Genomic DNA, 23,890 nt, shown 5'->3' with positions numbered 1-23,890 from the left:
CAATATATTTGGCACTGCATCAACTTTATTTCTTCCCACAGTCAACATCTTTATTGATCAACTTGATTTTTTTTAAAATTCTTTCCTGATGTTCACTAATGTCAAGTAGTTAGTGTGACATTAGGAATGGGTTTGAGTGGCTGACCAGCCTAATTCCATTCCAGTTAACATAGCTGGAAGGATTGTTGCCTAAAGATCCCCCTTTTGCTGTCAAAAATACCAAAAATTAAAATCTAATAATTTTCTTAGTATGAAAAATATATCATAGCTGCATGCAACTAAGTCATTAACGCCTCAACATGATGATCATTTTTAATAAGTGGCTGTATGGGTCTCAAGATGGCTACCGATGTTCCTTGACAGGAGTATGTATTGTGCTTACCCATCAACACTTTCCACAGTAACAAGGGTTTCTCTCTTCTCTTGCTGTCTGTTGTACTGCTGGTGTTTAGGGCAGCAATGAAGGTCCTGCATCTCTTGTCTGTCCTTGGCCATCAAAACCAATTTTGGTCTTGGTCTAGGGGTGTTCAGGGCTTCCTTCATCATACAAGTAGCTTCCAATATGGGTTTACAGATGGGAATTCAGATAGTTATTCACCTGCATTTTGTAAATATTCAGTCAGCAAACAGCAGCACAAAGGAAAGCTATTTGGCCCATCAGTCTGTGCCAGCACTCTTGTAGAGCAGTTTCACATGTTTCCACATCTCTGTATCATTCTCAGCTTTGTCATTTACCTAGTTAATTTTTGAAGACTGTTGTTCACACTGTTCCAACCCCCAACTACTTATGGTGCAAAGAGAAGTTTTTCTTTGTGTTGTCTAAAGTTCTGTTGTCAATCACCTCAGATCTGTGATAGCTTTTTAAAATATCTTTTGCTTCCAATCCCCTGAACAGGTCACGTTGCTGTACAGCAGAGACATTTTAGTAATTTCTGGTTTTCGGTGCCAAAGTATTGAATTAATCTTTTTCTTTTGAAAAATCCACTGTGTAAATAATTTGTTTTAAATGAAAACAATATTAAAGTACAAAATAAAATTTACTCAACACTTGATTTGCCTGGTGTGAAATGGTGGTCAAGTAATCAGGCTGTGAATTTTAAAGAATGTCTATGCTCCAAACAAGAGGAGCCTGTCTCTTGCCACCTACACAAAGCAGAGGTGGAGTGTGGTATGAGCGTAGTCAGAACTCGCTGTGCAAAGAACCAAAGCCTGACATTTACTCTGGAAGATGTGCTTTTAATAATTTAACTTTTCTAAAACACAGGTGCTGCTGTTGGTCATGGCAACTTCATTACCAAGGACACTTGGTGAATTGCAACTCTATCGTATTCTGCAGCGAGCCAATCTCTTGTCTTATTATGATGCTTTCATCCAGCAAGGTGGAGATGATGTGCAGCAGCTCTGTGAAGCAGGGGAAGAGGAATTCTTGGAAATCATGGCCTTGGTTGGCATGGCTAGCAAACCTCTACATGTCAGGAGGTTGCAAAAAGCTCTAAGAGACTGGGTGACAAATCCTTCCATCTTTAATCAACCACTGAACTCTCTTCCAGTCAGTAGCATCCCACTATACAAAATATCTGAGGGCTCAGCTGCCTACTCTGGGCCAAATGCCAACAGTCATGAAAGAAACAATAATCTTCGCGACCCTCCTGTGAAGTTTCCAAAATGCTTGGCTGCTTTGTGCGGACAGGGAGTGGGACCAAGCAAGCCTGGTTTAGCAGGGAGTTCACCACTGCAGATACCTAATGAGCCACGGTTCTGGCAAGGACAGTCCGCAACTGAGAGTGAACATAGTCTTTCCCCTGCAGACCCCTCATCTCCCTCCTCGCCGAGGGAAAATGGTGAAACTCTAGATGCTGCTGCCATTGTTGCCATTACAGAATCTGTTGAACGTTTGATGCAAGGCATTCAAAAAACAGACAAGAATGAAGTGAAAGAGTTTCTAAGAACCAATAAGAAGTTAGCAAAAATGATCAGTCACATCTTTGACATGAAAGATGGTGACCCTCACAGAGAAGAAGAAATACGAAAATATAGTGCAATATATGGACGTTTTGATTCCAAAAGGAAAGATGGAAAGCATCTTACACTTCATGAGGTACAAGATTTTCCTCTTTTGTTCTTTTATAACGTCTGTAACTTTTGAAGTAGGTGAAGCCCAATGTTCTTTTGTTGTCAATGTTGCTTTGGTCATCAAAACTTGCTGAAGTGCTGTATTTGAAAATGGGCAGGATTTCAGCTCCCGCCTTAGTTTAGAAATGACAGATCTTCATGCATATGTTCATAGTGGGTGGGAGTGTTGTCTGTCTTGGGTACTCTGATCATTTACTGGAATGTGCAAAGCCTGTAGTTGAGTTGTTAATGTCACATGCTTGCTTTCCAATAAAAGTTGGACTGAAGCATGAACAAAATGATCAGATCTCATTTTAAAACATTATGTGACTGGAAGACTCTTGCAGAACATGGGTATGGTCTACAAAGAGGCTTTTGATAAACAGTCGAGTACCTTGACCATAATGCATTCAACATAACACAGTAGTCTTCAGACAAATTAAACCTAGACCAGATTGTAGGCAACTTGTTATTTTTAATTCACTCAGACTGTTTTACTGAAAGCGCATGAGCACATCAGCAGGTACACCTTTTGCACTTTTTCTATTGCCTTTCAATGTGATCTTTTCCATATAACTTGCCGATGTTACAAGCTGCTAACAGCTTGATGCGCACAATGACATTTCTGAAACCTTGCTGCATTTTGAGAAGTTAAACTGGAATAGTAATTTGACAGTGAATAGTTGGGCTCTGGAGAATGTCATACAATGGGGGAACATGGAAGTACTAGAATGGAGGAACATGAAAGTACTAGACAAGTATTTAGTTCCCAGAAAGTGGCATTACAGGTAGACAGTGTTGAACAGGACATTTGGCACACTGGCCTTCACTAGTCATGGCAAAGAGTATAGACATTGGGATGTTATATTGCAGTTGTACAAGACATTGGTGTGGCTGCATTTGGAGTATATGTTCAGTTTTGATCACACTGCTATAGGAAAGATGCAATTATGCTAGTAGGACTACAGAGATTTATGAGGATGTTGCTTGGGTTCGAGGAGCTGGGTTGTAAGTAGAGGTTGGGCAGGCTAGAACTTCATAAAGGTGTTGGTAGAGCTGTGTAAAGTCACAAGAGACAGAGGGTGAATGCATGTGGAGTGTTTCCAGAGCTCTTGAATCAAGAATTGAGGACATAGTTTTCAGGGTGAAGAGAAAGATTGATAGGAATCTGAGGGGCAACTTTCTCCACACATATGGACATTTTATTAGGTGACATGGATAGGAAAGGATATTGGTCAAATATGGGAAATTGAATTTAGCTAAGATGGGCATCTTACTTGGCATGGACCAATTGGTCTGAAGGGTCTGTTTCCATGGTGTTTCAAGGTGTTTCCATTGACTCTGTAACCAATGGCATCAATGAGATTCACTGATTGAGAAAGAAAGGGAGGAACAACAGGAAAATTTAATCAGTGTAGGTCAGGTTGGATATTGGAATGGATTGGAAAGATTTGAATTAAAAAAAGTCAAAAATAAAAACCTTAAGTGAAGAAGTGAGCCTCCATGGTTCATTTTTTGGGATAAAGACATTGAAGAAGAAATAGAATAGTATTTCAATACTGTAAAACAACTTGGGTGGGTTGGCCAGTGTGTCTGATTGATAATTAATGCTACAACTTCATGAAATTACCATGGGCAAGCTGTTGTTTTTGCAAGAGTATTAGATATTAATGCAAATTATTCAGCATCATGTGACTTTTGTCATTACATTACCCCTCCCCACCACAAATTACTGAGGATTTATACATTAATAATGGTGAATTCCATTAAGATGTCTGTAATTATGATGACAAAATCTATACTATTAATTTAAAGTGGTGATGCAGTTTATTTGACTTTTCTATACTATTAACTCATAAAACAAAGTGAAATGTGTATTCTAGAGTGTAACTTGTATCTGTGAAGTTGTACATTTTTTCTTTCAACTGTATTGAAATTTTATAAATCTGTATAATCTTAATCTTCTCCTCATGTAATACTGTTTTAATTGAGGAACTCCATATTGTAGCAAAAGCTCCCCCCTCCCCACACACACACACACATGTAAAGGCATAAACAACTAGTCTGTTGCCATTCACCTTTCTTTATTCCAGTTCATGAAGAGTATGCTGGACTAAAAGTAGTATAATGTAGGGTTTTGGAAAACAATCTGCTATAACTAGTTGTGCCATCTAATCTTGGCAAGAGATCTAAAGTTATATTATAGAAATACTGCATGTTCTCATAACTTCAGATTTATTGTATTGCATTTTTGAATTCTACAGCTCAGATTAAACACTTTCAATTAAATTCAATTCAAGTTTAATTGTCATTCACCCATACATGAATACAGCCAAACAAAACAGCGTTACTCCATGGTCAGGGTGCAAAACGCAGTACCAACAGTCACCTACAGCACAAAGTGCACACAAGATAGCAAGCACAAATGGTATCACAGTCACCATTTTCAGCTTCAACGCCTCTCTCCTAGCAGCCGCAAACAGGAGACACCATGGCTTGAGGCCCAGTTCATGTTACAACCAAGGCCACACAGCTCTCTGCCATCCAGCTCTGCTCTCAGCCAATAAATCAGCGAATCAAACTTGCGGTACGACAGATTAAACCAAAAGGGACTTCCGATCACAAGAAAAGCAACTTGGATGGCCACTCACTATTAGACTGTAAGCCTCCATTAACTCAGGCGGTACCACATTGCGCAGTTCTGTGCTCTATAGATAGGCTTGCTGTTTCTTGGTGATTTTATCCCCTTCACTCCATTTTTAAAAAAATGTTGCTAAGCCCATTTTTGCTACAACCATCCAACAAATAGACCTCCCAAAGTCAATAGATGGTAATCAATGTAAGAACTTTGGTTTTCTTTCCCACCCACAACTTTTGTTGACTTGTGCGCAAGTTCTTGATTACAATCTATAACACTTCATGCTTCTTGGAAGCATCTTAAAGTGATAGTGTTTTTACAATTAAAGTAGCCCCTATGCCATAGACTCAGCTAAGATCAGCTGAATCATTATAGTTCAAGGACTTAATCTTTCTGCTATTTATGACTCAGCCATTCACATTTTAGCCAGTTCAGCCATTAAAGTAACTGTACAACTCATAATTTGATGTTTTCCGCAGCTAACTGTTAATGAAGCAGCCGCTCAGCTTTGTACAAAGGACATTGCTTTGCTCACTCGGAGAGATGAACTATTTTCGTTAGCCCGACAGGTCTCCCGGGAAGTAACCTACAAATATACTTACAAAACTTCCAGGTAGGATATTTTATTTTGAACTATTTTAACCTGACAGTGTAAGGTATTAATTATTAAAGCTGCTCTTGTTTATTTAACTGCAGGTCTAGATGTGCAGAACAAGAGGACTCATCTCCCAAGCGTATAAAGACTGAGGTAACATATGATTTAGTATTTATGTGCATCCTTCCTACTATTTCTGCTCGTGAGTGCAAAAGATATATAATGAGACATCATTTTGCAAAAAGTCAGGAAGTTTCTTGTTTGTATACTACTCTGGCTTTTGAGAAATAAAGTGAACATATGCTAAAGTACAGGAAAAGGAAAGGAGATTCTCTTTTAAAAGGTTGCCTCTATCCAAAATTTGGCCAAGTGTGGGTGGAATTTGTCCTTCTGCATTTGAAAAAGTGATGGATTCAGCTCTTTTGGGGGGGAAAATGTAATTCTTTTTACCAATGGAATGAATATATTTTCACAGTGAACATGCAAAATCTAAGCAGGGTGTGGTATGATTTAATAAAATCAGAAATCCTACAAAGTATAATAACTGGGACAAAGGTTACATATGCACTATACTAGTTTCATTTGTGAATACTGCATGGTCACTTATTTAATTGAACAGAACACAAGAATACGTTATTTATTTTGCATGATAATTATCAAATTTGTATGCAAGTAATATATATGACCAAGTGTTACTTACTGGAAAAGAAAGTTGATCATATCACTATGATGACGTTCTCATGCATCAATTCATTATTGTCAACAGTTTTTAAAAAGTTCTCTATTTTCAACTTGTATAATGAGAAATATTTAAATATTGGATGAAATTTTTAAAAATTATTTCCAATCAATTATGTTACTTGTCTTGTATATCAGAAGTGCTTACATTTATTTCCTGAAAGAAGCTATGGGAGTAGAACTTCAGCCAGGAAGGGTAAAGATTTTTTTTTTAAAAAAGGTTGAACATTTTGAAAAGTGGAATAATTTGCAGAGGGAATGCCAGGGAGTGGGGTTAGGTGTCTGAAAAATATTAGAAAGCTGGTCATAGGTGGGGAGTGGATGTATCTGGTTGTATCTAGAGAATAGCAGCCAGCATCATATGGTAGACTGAGGCTTAGAGCATGTGGACGATACTTTCCTGTCACTTACTTTGTATAGGTAACTGAAAAATCATGGCGAAAATGGTTTAAAGTTGTCCCATTTCTGAGGTGTCTGTTAATTTATAAATAGAGCAAAGTTTACATATACAATTAAAGTAATACCCAAATAATCTGATAATGCTAATCAATAAAATGCAAATTTGGTTCAAAAGTTCGAAGTAAATTTATTACCAAAGTACGTATATGTCAACATATACAACCCTAAGATTATTTTTTGTGGGCATTCACAGTAAATACAAGAAGCACAATAAAATCAAATCCAGACCTCACCCAGCAGGATGGACAAGCAACCAGTGTGCAAAAGACAACAACCTGTGCAAATTCAAAAATAAGTTTTTATAAGTAATAAATAAATCAGCAATAAATATCGAGAGTGTGAGATGAAGTGTCCTTGAAAGTGAGTCCAGTGGCTGTGGGAACAGTTCAGTGATGGGGTGAGTGAAGTTGAATGAAGTTATCCTGTCTGGTTCAAGAGCCTGATTAGTGTGGGGTAATAACTGTTCCTGAACCTGGTGGTGCGGGATCCTGAGGCTCCAGTGCCTTCTTTCTGATTGCAGCAGCAAGATGGTAAGATGTTTGGGATAGTGGGGTTCCATGATAATGGATACTGCTTTCCTGTGACAGAACTCCATGTAGATGTACTCAATGGTGGTTTGACCAGTAGTCAAAATAACACTCAAAACAGTAGATGCCTTCTAATTTCACTGTCTTGATATTCTCAAGATTCTCTATCCAATTTGAAGAATGATGAAAAGTTTCCTTCATAGCATACTTTCCGAGGTTTAACTAAATGGCCTGATTTATTTGAACCTGCCTATGTTCCTTATGTTGGTTCTAGTATTTCATAGCTTGTCTACTAAAAGAGTTGCTTTGCAGAGCTGCAGAGCCAGACAGGCATTGGGCAAGGCTCTTCTTAAGCTATGAATGTTAATGTCTTGCTAATAGTAAATCTTCACAGCCATTTTCTTTTTCTATTCGGTACACTGTAAAGATCCTTCACTCTATTTATATATGTTAATACTGTTTAGATTGGGGATGCTTTGAATATACAGTGCAGGCTGAAAATTTTCTATTATGCATTATTAGTATGAAGATCCATACCAGGGTTATCATCACTGATATAAGTTGTGAAACTTGTTTTGTGCCAGCACTACAGTGCAGGTATAACAAATTAGAATAAGCTACAATAAAAATAAATGAAACTAAAGACAAATAGTGTTCATGGACTTTTCTGAAATCTGGAGGCTCTTAGTAAACCGTTGAGTGTGGGTCTTAAAGCTCCGGCAGCACCTCACTGATGGTTGTCATGAGAAGAGGACTTAGCTCGGATGGTGGGGGTCCTTAATGATGGATGCCAACATTTTGAGGCAGCACCTTCGGAAGATGCCCGCGAAGGTGGGGAGACTTGTTCCCGTGATGGAGGTGGTTCAGTCTACAACCCTCAGAAGCATCTTCCATTTCTGTGCATTGGCGCCACCAGACGGTGACGCAACCACTCAGAATGGTCTCCGTGGGATATCTGTATTTTGTTAAGGAGTGATTGCAGAACACAAAGTCAGTTATCCTGGTCAGATTCCTCCTGTTTGCAGTTCAAATACAAATTTGTCTAAGTGTTTTCATTTCATAAATGGACTTTCCTCTTCAAGTCATGTTTCTGATTTTCAATCCCTTCACTTTCATTTGTCAGCTACTAGGCTCTATCTTCAAGGAAATTAAAATAAGTCTCTTCAAATGTTGCTTAGATTTTTGCTGATACAGTGATAAACGGGCAATGATGTGTTTAACTCATTTGAGGGGATGTCCAGTAAATTAAACCTCCATGAACTTTGAATAAAGGAATAAGTTTGCCTTTGATCTTAGCTGTTCTCTAATTTTCTATGCCAGTTGTATAGTTTTATTTGAATGGGAGTTATATTTATGTATGCTCTGAGTACTAATTAGAAAACCAAGATCAGAGATTATCTGTGTAGAAATTCTCCTTGGGAGAATGGGTAATACTAAGATCTATAACAGTATTAAACGTACATAGATAGTAGGAGTATCTTTCCCTAAGATTAAATTTTTCGGGACCTTTCATGATTTCACCAGCCAGAACGTTCTCATTGTGCAAAGTAAATTGGTTTTCTGTGTCCAGAACTTTCTTAATAGGACTGATTGTGAAGTGTCCACATTATTTTCCAAGATTCAGGATTGTTCAATGTCATTTCCAGAACAGAAGTGTAAATGAGAATGTGATAATGGTTACTCAGGATCCGATGCAGTACACAGAACACGATAACAAAAAAGCACAATAAATATAAATAAGATAGCTTATATACATCGTTTATATGTCTATAAAGTGATGCTAGGCGTAGGAGTGCTTGTACGTGAGGTGACTGACAGGAAATGACAAAGTAGTGGTGGTTGGGGTGTGGAGGGATGGGTTAGTGGGTGGAGGTGTTGGATCAGGCTTACTGCTTGAGGAAAGTAACTGTATTTAATTTTAGTGGTCCTGGCATAGATGCTACTTAGCCTCGTCCCTGATGGTAGTGTGACAAACATTGCATGAGTAGGGTGGGTGGGATCCTCCATGATGCTTTTGGCCCTTTTTCTGGCACCTTTCTGTATACATGTCCTTGATGCCTGAGATAAGTTCGGCAGTTTTGACTACCTGGTGTAGAGCCTTTCTGTCTGCTGCAGTGCAGCTTCCCGTACCAAGCAGTGATGCAGCTTGTTGGGATGCTCTCTCCTGTGCATCTGTAGAATGATGTGAGTATAGATGTTCATGGTCCAGCTCTCTTCAGCCTCTTCAGAAAGTAGGGGTGTCGGTGAACTTTCCTGATTTTGTAGAATGTATTCTGGGACCATGAAAGGTGTTTTGGAGATGTCATGGGAAAAAAAAATCTGCATTTACGACAGAGAATTTATGAATGTGATTTCCAATTAGTGCAAGAGAAGAACATCTAGCTTGTGTGTATCTTTGGTGTATGGTGTTTCTTTGCTACAAATTCATAGCCAATATCTATCAATGCACAGCTTATTAAAATAACTAGATTGATAATCTGAGGCAGTTCTGTTGAGCAGCCATGTAAATGCCTTCTGTAAATGTTTTAAGCTACTTTAGTGATCTTCATCATTGTTACTCTGTGCTTTCTAACATTGGATTCCTTGTGGGTTCCAGTGGTGGAGCAGTAGTTCCCCAGCAGATAGGTTGGGGAATCTGAGGGCTGATCCTCTTCTTGGTTAGACCCGGCACATGCTTAGGGACTCTCTTTGTTTCACTAGTAAGCAACAACTCCAGATGAAGCATATAATTTTCCAGTAATTTATAATTTTTAGAACTACTAAGTCAGTGGATTCTGGTTAATTGGCCATCAGTTAATCGGGGTAGCTGCTCATTTGGAACAACTCTTAAAGAGCAGCAACTAATCAAGAAAATATCTGAGGGCCTTTTCATTTATTTGTGGTACTATACCATTTACCTGGTATAGGAGACTGTTGCTGAACAGTTTATAACTAGTGTCAGACCTTTGCACTTGCCGTTAGACACTACACTGTTTTTAAATAGTGTCAGTTGCATGTTCTTGTGGGTCAAAAAGTAGTGATTTTTTTTTTGTTGCTGATAGTTGGCAAGAAATAAGCAGTAAGACGGTTCCCAGCTGTTTTGCTCACTGTATTTTCATGCATTCAAGCTTGGAGATGCCAGAAACAGCTGGAAGTGAATCACTACCTCAAGTTAGGAACTGTGAAAAATTTGAAGGTATTGGCAATCGTCTTCAATGTTACAATGAAAGTGAAGATTTGCAAGATGCAATCATTGAAAATTGTATGAAAGCAGTCTATTGTCTAGGCGTCTGCACTAATTTTTGATCCTTTACAGTCAATCAAAAGAACACAGCAGTTTACACTGAATCAATTCCTCCATGAAGAGCCATTACAAATTAATACAGTTTTATGGTACTGTAGTAGAACTAGTAATGTTCTTTTGTATTTCATTTATATACGTAATTTGTTACTCAGTTAAATGGTAGTTTGTCTTTTTTACACCTTTTTAACTCTTTCCATGAAACTTTGGCTGATTGGGACAGCTGCTGATTTGGGCCTAACTGTACCCCTGATATGTCCCAGTTAACTAGAATCAATAAATCTAAGTATTTGTTGTTCCTGCTTTTTTAACTGTTCAAAATTAATTTTTTTTAAAAGTGAAAAAAAAAATTTTCTTAACATCTAAATAGCAGACACTTAGAGCTGCTATCTTTTCTGACAGCCACAAGTTTGGGGTAGAACTTAGTTGGCTCTGTTTCTAAGGCTTGCCAATTGCTGCGAGAGTTCACGGTACAATCAGGGCTTGCCAGTCCAAGCCAGAATGCTGCTGCTGTAAACACACGTTGCATAGAACGGGCTGATGATGTGGTGGGTGTGGCCATAGGGCTGCTCTTGATGCAGCTCTAATCTTACAGATCTTCATCTTGAGAAAAGTATTGCAGAATTTTAGTTTGTCAAGTTGATTCTTTTAAAATTCTTCACATTTAACACATTTCTCAGTTGTGCTGTATGTTGTGTCTGCTGTTTCTCTTAAGTTGCTATGAACTTAGAAAATCAGCATATGGTGGAACTAGAACAAAACCAATCTTTTATTGAAGGCAGTAGCTCTTATTGAACTGCTGTATCTTCGTACAGTAATTTATCATTTTGTACAATTTAATTCAACGCTATTCTTAAAGGTACCCTACACTATAGAAGTACGGCAAATTGGCCCAGATTTGTGGTCAGTGGTGAGTGAATGGTGTTTTATCAAATGTTATGCACGCAGCTACCCACAGATTTTCTGTGGGCTTTTCATCTGCACCTTCATTACTCGAGATCCTTCATAACTAGCAAGCAGTCTACGCCGGAAAGTTTATATGAGAATAATGAAGTATTAAAAAAAGTACAGAATATGTAAGAATGAGAGGAAACAAAGTGGCAAGAGATGAGGTGGAAAGAAGGGAAAAATTAATTTTAAATCACTCACAATAATTGAGCTTTGATTGGATGAGACTTCACATTTGTAAAGTTGAGTTTGAGAGATATTTGGCAGCAGTTGAGAGCTATCCTGCTCTTAAAATAGTAAACATATTCCTAATTTAACCGACATATCGGTCTTGTGGGTAAATAATGCAACTTGGGTCAGATATGTTCAATTTGACCCCCCCCCCCCCCCACCTGCACTTATCAGTGACTCTGGACTTTTGTAGTCACGTGGTTCCCGAGAGCTGTACGTTCTCAGTTCATTGTCCGTCATGTGAGCAGAGTAGTTGTTTCCTGGGGCCCTGCCCCAGCACAACCCTGATAGCTTTTGCTAACAATTCCACTGTTCACAAATGCCGCTGACATTTCAAAGCAGATGGAGTTAATTGATAACTGAAAATTATTTTTAAACTTATCCTGCAAGTTACTATTAATTAAGATATAAATATATCCTGAAATAACTACCGGTAAGTATATTCTTAATGAAAGACACAGACCCCATTGAAACGAATGAGGCTATGCCAGATGCATTTGCCTTGGCTGGATAAAGCTCGGAGGCCAGTGATGAAATGTGTTTGGCTCTTCCATGAGTTAAAGGTCTGGTGCACTCACACCTAATCTCCAGCATGTTTTAAACTTTACTCCACATGTATGGAAATTGTGAATGTGTTGCTATGTGTGGAATCACTAGCTGTCTATTAGCATGTTCTGGCCCTGTGTCCTTTGTGTATTTTAATGCCAACTTGAGTTTAATAACGTGTAGAGAAAAATGACAATTCCAAAGCTCATTCATTGAGCATGTAGAGAGGCTATAAGTTACTACCTGACTTTCTCAGTACTTAAAATTGGTACTGTCTTGTCTTTATTCCTTATGCCAAATGTGACATATTGGCTATAGTGAGTGATAGGAAATAGTTGATAGTTTTATAATGAAATATTTAACAGGTGACTGCATTTTTGCAGGATGCTTCCATTCACATTCAGGAATCGCTACAGATTTTACAACAGAGACAAGAGGGATTAAAAGAGCAAATGTCCCTTGCCAAGATTAAAGGTGATGACGCCATGGTTCATCATATTCAGGTACAAAATTAGAAAATTATGTACAACTTTGAAGGTTCCAAGCTGGCTTCCATATGAAACACAACTGACTAAAAACTTTCTTTTCTATTCCTAAATGTCACAAATGCTGTCATCCGAAGCATGAAAGTGATTACAAAGCCTTTGGTTCGATTTGCTTGTTAAGCCCCCAAATGGTTTGAAGTTACTGCGCTGCCTGAGCTGGCAGTGAGCAAACTTGACCTTAATCATATAAACCGCAAGTTTTGGTTTCAGTTCTTTTTAAATTAGACATTTAAGACCATTGTTTACCTCATCATAATGACAAGGCTTTTCTACAAACACGATGCATCCCATTGTGGGACTGAGTAATAAGCAAGTAGAACCGATCCTATTGCACGAGTGATGATTCCTGCATGAGGTGTTTTGCTTTTGCTGTTGCTGTGAGATGTGCACAATAATGTTAGGAATGGGGGGGGAAGCCACCATTAACCTGCTTTGCCCAGATGACCCATGAGGTGAACAAGGTTTTGTGTTGCCTGGCATAATAACATGTATATTTCTGAAGTTTAAATGTTAAGTGTCATTATTATTTATTTATTGGTTGCATCATGGTGGAAGATAAGATCATAAAACATAGGGGCAGAATGAGGTCATTCAGCCCATCGAGTCTGCTGTGCCATTCCATCATGGCTGATTTATTATCCCTATCAATCCCATTCTCTGGTCTTTTCCCCATAACTAATCAAGAACCTATCAACCAATATTCCCTCTGATTTGTAGTGACCAATATCTTGTGCTGTGCAGTTTTCTACCCAGTGACAACAATATATGCACACTGAATAACTTGTTCAATAAAAATAGTATAAATAAGCCAGTCTGAAAATCAGCAGACAAATCATCACAAAATCCATGTTGTCAACACTGTTTGTATCAGAAACCAGAAAAGGAAATGTGACTGTGTATGATTGTGAAATATAGTTAACATGCCAACAAGGTAGAGGGTGACAACCTTTTGTGCACAGTTTAAATTCCTTTGTGTGCTAGTAGCAAAAGGTGTGTGTGTGTGTGTATCATTTCTATCAACCTCTGTTTTAAATATACACAATGACTGGGCCTCCACAGTAGTCTGTGGCAAAGAATTCCACAAATTCATCACCCTCTGGCTAAATAAATTCCACCTCATATCTGCTCTAAGGAGACGTCCTATTCTGAGGCTGTGCCTTCTGGTTCTAGATTCTCTGACTTTCGGAAACATCCTCTCCACATGCACGCTGTCTGGTTCTTTCAATATTTGATTAGGTTTCAATGAGACTTTCCCTCATTCTTCTAAACTCCCATGAGTGCAGGCCCAGAGCCATCAAACATTAACCCTTTCATTTCCGTGCATAACCCTTCTCTGGACCCTCTTCAAAGGCAACACACCCTTTTTTAGATATAGGGCTCAAAAATTTTCAAGGTACTCTAAATATGATCTGACTATTCCCATTAAAAAGCCTCAACATTACATTGTTGCTTTTATATTCTAGTCTTCGAGCTGGCATTGCAGTTGGCTTGTATTACCAACTCAGCCTGCAAGTTAACATTCAGGGAATCCTACACTAGAACTCCCAAGCAACACACACAAAATGCTGGTGGAACACAGCAGGCCAGGCAGCATCCATAGGAAGAAACACTGTCGACATTTCAGGTCAAGACCCTTCGTCAGGACTAACTGAAAGAAAAGATAGTAAGAGATTTGAAAGTAGGAGGGGGAAATCCAAAATGATAGGAGAAGACAGGAGGGGGTGGGGTGAAGCTAAGAGCTGGAAAGGTGATTGGCAAAATCACCTACGCTCTGTCCGCCAGAGAAAGCAGGATCTCCCAGTGGCCACACATTTTAATTCCATGTCCCATTCACATTCTGATATGTCTATTTATGGCCTCCTCTACTGTCAAGATGAAGCCACACTCAGGTTGAAGGAACAACACCTTATATTCCGTCTGGGTAGCCTCCAACCTGATGGCATGAACATTGATTTCTCTAACTTCCGATAATGCCCCTCCTCCCCTTCTTAACCCATCCCTGATTTATTTATCCCCCCTTTCTCTCTCTCTCTCTCCTCCCCCCCCCCCCCCCAATCACTCTTTGCCTGTTCTCCATCTCCCTCTGGTGCTCTCCTCCCCCTTTGTTTCTCCCTAGGCCTCCCATTCATGATCCTTTCCCTTCTCCAGCTGTGTATCACTTTTGCCAATCACCTTTCCAGCTCTTAGCTTCATCCCACCCCCTCCGGTCTTCTCCTATCAATTTGCATTTCCCCCTCCCCCCACTACTTTCAAATCTCTTAGTATCTCTCCTTTCAGTTAGTCCTGACGAAGGGTCTCGGCCCGAAATGTTGACTGTACTTCTTCCTATAGATGCTACCTGGCCTGCTGCGTTCCACCTGCATTTTGTGTGTGTTGCTTGAATTTCCAGCATCTGCAGGTTTCCTCGTGTTTGCTAGAACTCCCAAGTCCCTGTCTGTCCCTCTATTCTGAACTATTTATGATCTATAATGTTGTAATCAACTTTGTTAAACAAAAGAGTAAATAGCTAAAACAATTACAGAATCACTGAAGATATTCAGGAGATCAGGCTGTATCTCTAGGAACAGAAAGAGTTAAAGTTTCAGGTTGGAGTCTATCAGAGCTATCTACTGAGCCATTTCAGCATTTTCTGTTTTTGTTTTGGCTTTCCAGCATTTGATGCATTTTGTTGATTTTCTTTCCCCCAAGGAAGTGAATTGCATCCAGTCACATTAATTTCATTCATATTTTTTGCAATCAAGCCATATACGTGGCACCAACCCACATAAGTTTATTAAGAATTGTATTTGACTTGTGACATTTTCAGTACATGCTGCTTTCCAGGACATAACCTTCTGCTGTTCAATTTATGTCACCATTTGCTAAGTGACTTGAATTAAAAATGCCAAATCTTGTCCTCATTCCAGCCATGAAGGCTTTTTAATTTACTGCTGAGATAAGAAATCTGAATTTAGGGTAAGTGAGGTAAATTGATGCATTCCCCCAACACTCGCTTTGATAAAGTTATCTGCAGTATATTGAAATTCGCTCATATTATCCATTCCCAACCATGTCTAAAGTGCACAAGCCAAATTAGAGAAGTTTGTCACTCTGTGGAGTGATGTCAAACAAACCTCTTGTGAGTATACGTATCACAAGCAGTTAGTTAAGAAGCTGCAAGGGGAAAAACACCTTGATGGAAGTTATATACATGCCTCAGATATTAGCCAGGATGTGAGATATAAACATCAATGGGAAATAGAAAAGGCATGTAATAAGGACAATGTTACTGTAGTCATTGGGGATTTCAAATGCAGGTAGACTGGGAAAATCAGGTTGGTGCTGGAACCCAAGAGAGAGAATTTATTGAATGATTACAAGATAGCTTTATAGAGCTGCTTGTGGTTGCACCCACTAGTGGAAAGGCAGTTCTGGATTGTGTGTTGTGTAATGACCCATATTTGATTAGGGAGCTTAAGGTAAAGGAACCTTTGGGAGGCAGTGGCATAAGATGATAGAATTCACCCTGAAGTTTGAGGGAGAGAAGGTAAAGTAAGATGTATCAGTAATACAGTGGCGTAAAGGAAACTACAGAGGTATGAGGGAGGAGCTGGCCAAAATTGATCAGAGGGGGACACTAGCAGGGATGACATCAGAAAAGCAATGGCTGGAGTTTCTGGAGGCAATTCAGAAGGCGCATGAAGATGAAGATATATACGAAAGGGAGGATAAAGCAACCATGGGTGACAAGGGAGATCAAAGACAGCATAAAGGCAAAAGAGAGGGCATATACTATAGTAAATCTTGGTGGGAGGTTAGAAAATTTGGAAGATTTTAAAAACCAACAGAAGGCAACTAAAAAAACCTAAGGAGAAAAAAAGATGAAACATGAAGGCAAAGTTATCAGAGGATACTAAATATTTTCCCAGGTATATAAAAGCTAAAACAGAGGTGAGAGTGGATATTGCACCACTGGAAAATGACACTGGAGAGGTAATAATGGGGGACCAAGAAATGGCGGACAAAGTCAATGAGTATTTTGAGTCACCCTTCACTGCGGAAAATACTAGCAGTATGCCAGAAATCCAAGTGTGTTGCAGCAGAAGAGAGTATGGTTGTTATTACCTGGGAGAAGATTGCTTGGGAAGCTGAAAGATCTGAAGGCAGATGTCACTTAGACCACATGGGCTACGTCCCAGGGTTTTGAAAGAGTTAGCTGAAGAGATTGTGGAGGCATTTGTAATGATCTTTCAAACATCACTAGATTCTGATATGGTTCCGGAGGACTGGAAGATTGCAAGTGTCACCCCACTAAGAAGGGAGGGAGGCAGAAGAGAGGAAATTGTAGGCCAGTTTGCCTGACTTCTGTGGTTGGGAAATCGTTGGAGTCCATTGTTAAGGATGAAATTTTGAGGTACTTGGAGGTGAATGATAAAGTAAACCAAAGTCAGCATGGTTTCCTAAGGGAAGTTATTGCCTGACAAATCTGTTGGAATTCTTTGAGGAAATATTACAAGAAATGGGCCAATTGTGACTGCCAGTGACTAGTGGTGTTCTGCAGGGGTCAGTATTGGGTCAAGTTGTGTGTGAATTATTTGGATGATTGAGTTGATGGCTTTGTGGCCAAGTTTGCAGAAGATGAAAAGGTAACTGGAGGGGCAAGTAGTGTTGAGGAAGTAAGGAGTCCACAGAAGGATTTAGACAGATTAGGAGAATAGGTAGAGAAGTGGCAGATGGCATATAGTGTAGGGAAAGGTATGGTCATGCACTTTGGTAGAAGGAGTAAAGGCGTGGACTATTTTTTCAAAACAGGGAGCAAATTCAGAAATTAGAGGTGCAAAGGGACTTGAGAGTCCTCGTGCAGGATTCCCTAAAGGCTAACTTGCAGGCTGTGTTAGAAAAACTTAAAACAACGGACAGCTGTTGGCTCTTGCGCAGGAGAACTTAAAAGTAAAATAAAACAAATACTGGAGCGTACGGAGCAACTGACAGGGAGTTCACGGACAGATTGTCCCAGCTGATGATGAACATTGAAAAACTGACTAACCCTGTTGCATTAAAAAAGCACCTTGTTAAATGTATGAATGTTTTAATGTCTGCATCAGTGTTATCTTGTATTTCCATACAATGTTACATTAGGCCGTTACACATCTATTGTCAGAGAAGTACTTGCATAAATAGGTAAACCACCTTCATATGAGCAAGGACAGAAAACAGGGCAAAGTGAGTATACTTATTTATTCAGTAAGTTATGGGTCAAAGTATTTGGTGAGTACGTTTCTAACTCTTTTGGCTTCAGTCTTGTTGCTGTCTGTTCTGAAATTGTTAGGTTGTGTTCAAGGAAACAATGAAATAGCGCGCTGCCGTCTGGTAGCGTTTTCAGATTTCTCCGGTTACCCTGTCCATGCTGATCTGCCCGAGCAGCGTTTTCAAAAATACCCACCCTGGAAAACATTTCTGAAAAGCTCCAGTTTCGGGGGACGAAAAGGCTGTTTTAGTGTGGACGGAGAATAAAAATGAAGAGAAAAAGCTTCGGTTATGGATTTATCCGGTGTAGCGTGGACGTAGCCTACAATTTAGAACAGAGATGAGAAGGAATTTCTTTAGCCAAAGGGTAATAAATCTGTGGAATCAATTATCATTGATGGCTGTGGAGCTCAAGTCATTGAGTATATTTAAAGCACAGATTGATTCTTGGTTAGTTAGGGCATCAAAAGTTATGGAGAGAAGGCAAGAGAATCAGGTTGAGAGGCATAACAAATCAGCCATGATGGAATGGCAGAGCAGACTTGATAGGCCGAGTTTTGACAGGCAAAATTTTCCCACAGTTATGTATTCACTATTAAATAGGAATTCTTATATAATCCTTAGTGCATTGGTGAAATTTCAAAATCCCATGTAATTGGTTTTAAAAAAACCTTTCAGTTGCTATAAATAAACTACCCTGCAGATGACTTTTTGTCTTTATTCCAATGGATCACCTTTGCACTCTTGGCTACATTAACTGGGATGTTGGCCTATTATTAAATCCCAAAAGACCCTGTCGATGTTTCTTCCTCCATGTTTGGGAGATGAGCAAGCTGTGCCCTTTAGGAGGCTTTTAATTGCTTCTGTATTCTGTAGCTTTACGATAGCTTTGTTCAATAGATGTAGAGTCATAGAAAAGTAAAGCACAGAAGCAGGCCCATCAACCTATCTAGTCTGTGCCAAACCATTTAAACTGCCTAGTCCCATCAATCTGTACCAGGAACATAGTCCTCCAAACCCATACCATTCATGTACGTTTCCAAACAAATCTTAAACATTGAAATTGAGCTCGCATGCTCCATTTTGCATTGGCAGCTCATTCCACACTCTCCTGCCACTCAGATTGAAGAAGTTTGCCCTCCTATCCCCTAAACATTTCACCTTTCATCCTTAACCCATGACCTCTGTTTGTAGTCCCACCCAAACTCAGTGGAAGAAGCCTGTTTGCATTTACCCTATCTATACCCCTCATAAATTTGTATACCACTATCAAATCTCCTCTCTGTCTTCTACATTCCAAGGAATATAGTCCTGACCTGTTCAATCTTTCCTTGTAAATCAGGACCTCCAGATCTGGCAATGTCCTTGAATTTTCTCTCTGCTCTCTTTCAACCTTACTTACATCTTTCCTGTAGGTAGGTGACCAAAATTACACACAATACTTCAAATTAGGCCTCGCCAATGTCTTGTACAATTTCAACATAACATCCCACCTCCTGTAATCAATATTTTGATTCATGAAGGCCGTTGTGCCAAAAGCTTTCTATATGACCCACTCTACTTGTGATGCCACTTTCAGTGAATTATGGAGCTATATTTCCAGATCCCTTTGTCTCACTGCACTCCTCTGTGCCCTACCATTCATTGTGTAAGACCTACCCTAGATGGTCGTCCCAATGTGCAACACCCCACACTTGCATTAATATCCATCTGCCATGATAGTCTTCCTATAATATCCTGTTTACTCTGAGAGACTTAAACAGCGGAACAGCATTGGCTGTATTCCAGTCCTCTGGTATCTCATCAGTTGCAAACGACGATTTAAATATCTATGCACAGGTCCGGGCTTTTTCTACACTAGCCTCCCGCAGGGTCCAAGGGGACACCTTGTCAGGCTGTGGGGATTTATCCACCTTAATTTGTCTCAAAACGACCTCTGTAATTTGTATAGAGTCCATGAAGTTGATGCCATTTTCCCTCACTTCAATAGACTGTGTCCATCTCTTGGAAAGAATATAGATGCCTTCTGATGTCCTCAAAATTAGCCTCTCTCCAATTTAGAATCTCAACTGGTAGACCGGACCAATTGTTTTGCATATTTATCTTGAAACTAATGGCATTGTAATTACCAGATACAAGGTGTCCCCTTACACAAATGTATGCCATCTGCCCTATCTCATTCTCTAATAGCAGATCAGGTGTCACACACTCTCTTGTTAGGACTTCTATATACTGATTTGCTTGACTCTGATGACTTATGATGGGAGGACAGCTCACAAGGAAATCTTCATTCAAGATAAAAAAGAAAATTACAACCATAAACTGGTTCTATTAAATGCTTACTACTTTCTATACATTTCTGTTTTGAGACCATCAAGAATTTCATCACATTGTTACAACTTTCATCACATTATTAATTCTGAAGTAATATTTGATTTACAATGTATTTTGATTTTCTCATTTTCTTTCACCACATGCCCACTTTTATCATTGTTACTCAATTGTTGGAAAGCTATTATCCCTGATGGATGTGGTCTCTATTTTCTATATTAGTCAGTGCAGATCAAGTTGAACTGTTTGCCCTGTGAGAAGATTAAGTTGAGTAATACCTCCTTCTCATTTTTCTTTCACAAGCATATGACTGAGGTTATTCTGTGTATTAGTGCAAGTGTGTGATTTGGGTTGGTCTCCTGCCAACTGGGTAATTTTAAAGAAAGCTAGGGTCTGGATTTCGTGCATTGCAAATAACTTGGCTGGGAAGGTGGAAATATTGCTCTGTGTAGTGTCAGACATTTCTAGCTGATGTGGAAAATGAAGTTTAGTGTCTGGAGATACTTCTGCACCAAGCTGCTGTGATGTTCACAGATGTACCGTATACTTCTGGTCCCATGGCTACCCTTAGTCCAATTCCTCTGATAGTAACTAATTGTGCTACATTTAAAAAGAGCACGAAAATCTTCTTGGCTGATATATAAAATGTCGCACTCTGCTGATGATTCACATGAGTCATACTTGTCGGCTGCTGATGGCACAATGATACGTCTAGTGTGCGATGCATTACAATCTGTTGTTTTTGTCATACAAAAATGCTGCAACTAGGGAATAAAAATTTACATTAATCAACAGTGGACTCGGGTTTTTACCAGTAGCTTAAACTGCCTTTGATTGCATGCTTGAATCTAATTGCTTTGTCCTCAAGCATCTCAAACATTCCTTAGAGCATGGGTTCCCAAACTTTTTAATGCCATGGACCACTACCATTAACCAAGGAGTCCGTGGACCCCAGTTTGGGAATTCCTGCCTTAGATCATAAGACATAAGTGTAGAATTAGGCTTCTTGGCCCATTGACTCTGTTTTACCAGTCTGTCGTGGCTGAATTATTATCTCTCTCAACCCCATTTGCCTGCCTTCTCCCCATAACCGTTGACACCCTTACTAATCAAGAACCTATCAACCTGCACCTTAAATATACCCAATGATTTGGCCTCTACAGCTGTCTGTAGCAATGAATTCTACAGATTTAATGCTCTCTGACTAAAGAAATCCCTTATCTTTATTCAAAAGTGACATCTTTCTATTGAGTCTGTGCCCTCTGGTCCTAGACTCCCCCATTATAGGAAACATCCTTTCCACATCTACTCCATCTAGGCCTTCCAATATTCAATAAGTTTCGATGAGATTAAAATAGTGATACCACAAATATTGGTATCTTTTTATTTTTATTATCCTACACAGTGAAATTTGAGCTTAAGCTATTCCACCCATCAGAACCTTGTGAAGAATTCTGGTTTTCCCAATCCGGTACAGTGTAATTGAAATGGGAAGAGACCACCAGGCAGACAAAGGAAAAGATTTAAGAAATTGCTCAAAGCTTCCTTGAAGAAATGCAACATCTTCCCTGACTCGTGGGAATCTCTGGCCCATGACCATACAAAGTGGAGGAAGAATATTTGGAGTGTTATTGTGAAGCTCAATGGCACAGGGCCTGAAAACCGTTTTATGGGTGCTGCACTGCACGTGCTAACCACCCGCCCGTCCTCTTAACCACCAGCAACCCCGGGTGACACAGTGATGCAGCTCACAGAACTGCTGCCTCACGGTGTCAGATACCTGGGTTGACTCCTAACCTAAGGTTTATGCCTGCAGCTTCTCTCTCTTCTCTGGATTCCTCCTGACTCCCAAAGATGTGCAGGTTGTCTAGGTTCACTGGTCACTGTTGGTTCCTCATAGTGTGCAGGTGAGTGATAGATGGGAATGTGGAGAGCATGAAAGAATGGATTTACTGTACAATTAGTGTTAATGGCTTGGTGGGCCAAAGGGCCTTTTTCTATAACCTATCTGTCTACAGCCACCTGCCCCATCCACAGTATAGTCTGCAGTTCCCATGTTAGCCTTTTCAGCCACCTAAGAATTGGCAGAACCAGAACAGAAGCAAGTCATTCTCAATCCCATGAGACTGTTTAAGTAGAGACTGACTCTGTGATTACATGGCCTTAATAGAGTGCAATGCATAGGATTACAGACTGGCAGCATTGAAGAGTAGGTATTTGAGTATCTATGTCATTGTTTGGATGATTTGGGACACTATTATTGTTAGCAGCTGAAGAAAGGGGGAATTAGGGATTGGGTGTGGATTGGAGGAAGGGTGGTCTGGGAGAGTAGGGGAATTGAGAAAGGTAGCATAAAAGGAAGGGGCTCGGAGAGGTGAGTGAGGAGAGAAATTGAAGAAGGCAGATAGAGCAAAGGCACAACTTGTAGAGGTACTGAGGGGCGGGTGATGTGTGTTAGTCAGGGTGGTTAAAGTGCATTGTCGTGAGCTTAATGTGTGACACCTTGGGAGGGTTGGAGAGAGCGAGATTCTGAGGTGGGGTGATGAAAGGACAGGGGTAATAGAGGGGAACTCCTGTGATCGCAGGGGAGGAGGGTTTGTGGTGGGAAATTCCTAAGGTAATGCAGGAGCGCGGACCATGCAGGGAAATTCCTGAACTAATGGGGATTGAGGGGAAGTCCTAAGGAAGAGAGGGAGGGGAGGCAGGTGGAGGGGAAATCCTGGAGGGGTGGATGTGGAGGAGGTCTAGGGAGTGGAGGTGGGGTGATGCAGAGGTTGGAGGATGTGAGAGGGGAGGTGTGGGAATGGCTGGGCATTAGGGAGGTGAAGTAACAGGAGTGAGCTGATAGCTGTGGGGGAGAGGGTGATGGTTGGCTGGGTTGCGTGCTGAGTTTTGGCATGGTTCGATTGCTTTTGAGGGGAACGATCAGACTGTGAGGTGGATTCTACCCCCCCCCCCCCCCCACAGGTAATTGATGCACAGACTTTCCTCTAGTGTATTTATTTGAAGATTGGTTGAAAATGAGGCCAGTCCATACTCCAAAAAAAAGACAGCTAAGTAGATTTTTGTCAGTATTTTCCTATCAGTCAGAAAAGCAAGTGTTACACATCAGTGAATGTTGCAACTGGTTGAGACTCTGCTTACTCATCAGTAGTGTAGACGGAGTCGAAATCAGCAGATCGGTTGGTTTAAAAAGTCAATAGTGTGTGCTTTAGCTACATACTATAGTACAACGTACTCCTGTGTTACAGTAACAACAATTACCATTACAAAATTCACATACCACTACCAAACAATGGACTAATTTCACTCTTACATAGGATTTACATGAGGAAACAAAAATAATAAACAAGGCCTGAAACTAGCAACATACTTGGTTAATTTTTGTCAAAAGTTCATGTGACGTGAAAATTGTGATGTGGATGGTTTTCTAGAAACACACCCCCTCATATGGCATGCAGGAAGGAGGAAGGCGTCTTGTTGAATGGTCTGCACCAAGCAGTACAACTGTTATTAATTGTGAACTTTTTCTATCAGGATGAGTTATGTAATTGTAATCCGAAGTATATTGGTGAAGTATTGGGAAAACCCTGATTACGGTAATTGGGTTTATTTGTCACCAAAGCCAATTTGAGCAGTCTGTTCTACATTAGAATCATGCTGGTTTGATTGCAGAATTAGTTTATTGCTGCACATCAGGTGCCCGTACTAGAT

General features: G+C 39.9%; 1 protein-coding gene across 3 annotated transcripts in view; it reads left to right on the top strand.

Annotated features, from left to right (window-relative positions):
• Positions 1 to 23,890, top strand: part of nab1b (NGFI-A binding protein 1b (EGR1 binding protein 1)) — a 38,018-nt gene that overhangs the window by 5,637 nt on the left and 8,491 nt on the right. For all 3 annotated transcript variants that reach the window (XM_073046978.1, XM_073046979.1, XM_073046980.1), the window contains exons 2-5: positions 1,265 to 2,098; positions 5,230 to 5,363; positions 5,447 to 5,498; positions 12,458 to 12,577. In XM_073046978.1, the coding sequence (XP_072903079.1) occupies positions 1,280 to 2,098; positions 5,230 to 5,363; positions 5,447 to 5,498; positions 12,458 to 12,577 (1,125 nt within the window). In that variant the 5' untranslated portion in view covers positions 1,265 to 1,279. The remainder of the gene's footprint in view (positions 1 to 1,264; positions 2,099 to 5,229; positions 5,364 to 5,446; positions 5,499 to 12,457; positions 12,578 to 23,890) is intronic.

This window comes from Hemitrygon akajei, chromosome 5, assembly GCF_048418815.1.
Source record: "Hemitrygon akajei chromosome 5, sHemAka1.3, whole genome shotgun sequence".
In the NCBI taxonomy this organism is placed as follows: Eukaryota; Metazoa; Chordata; class Chondrichthyes; order Myliobatiformes; family Dasyatidae; genus Hemitrygon; species Hemitrygon akajei.
The sequence above is the reverse complement of the archived record's forward strand: the minus strand, read 5'-3'. Positions and strand labels throughout refer to the sequence as shown.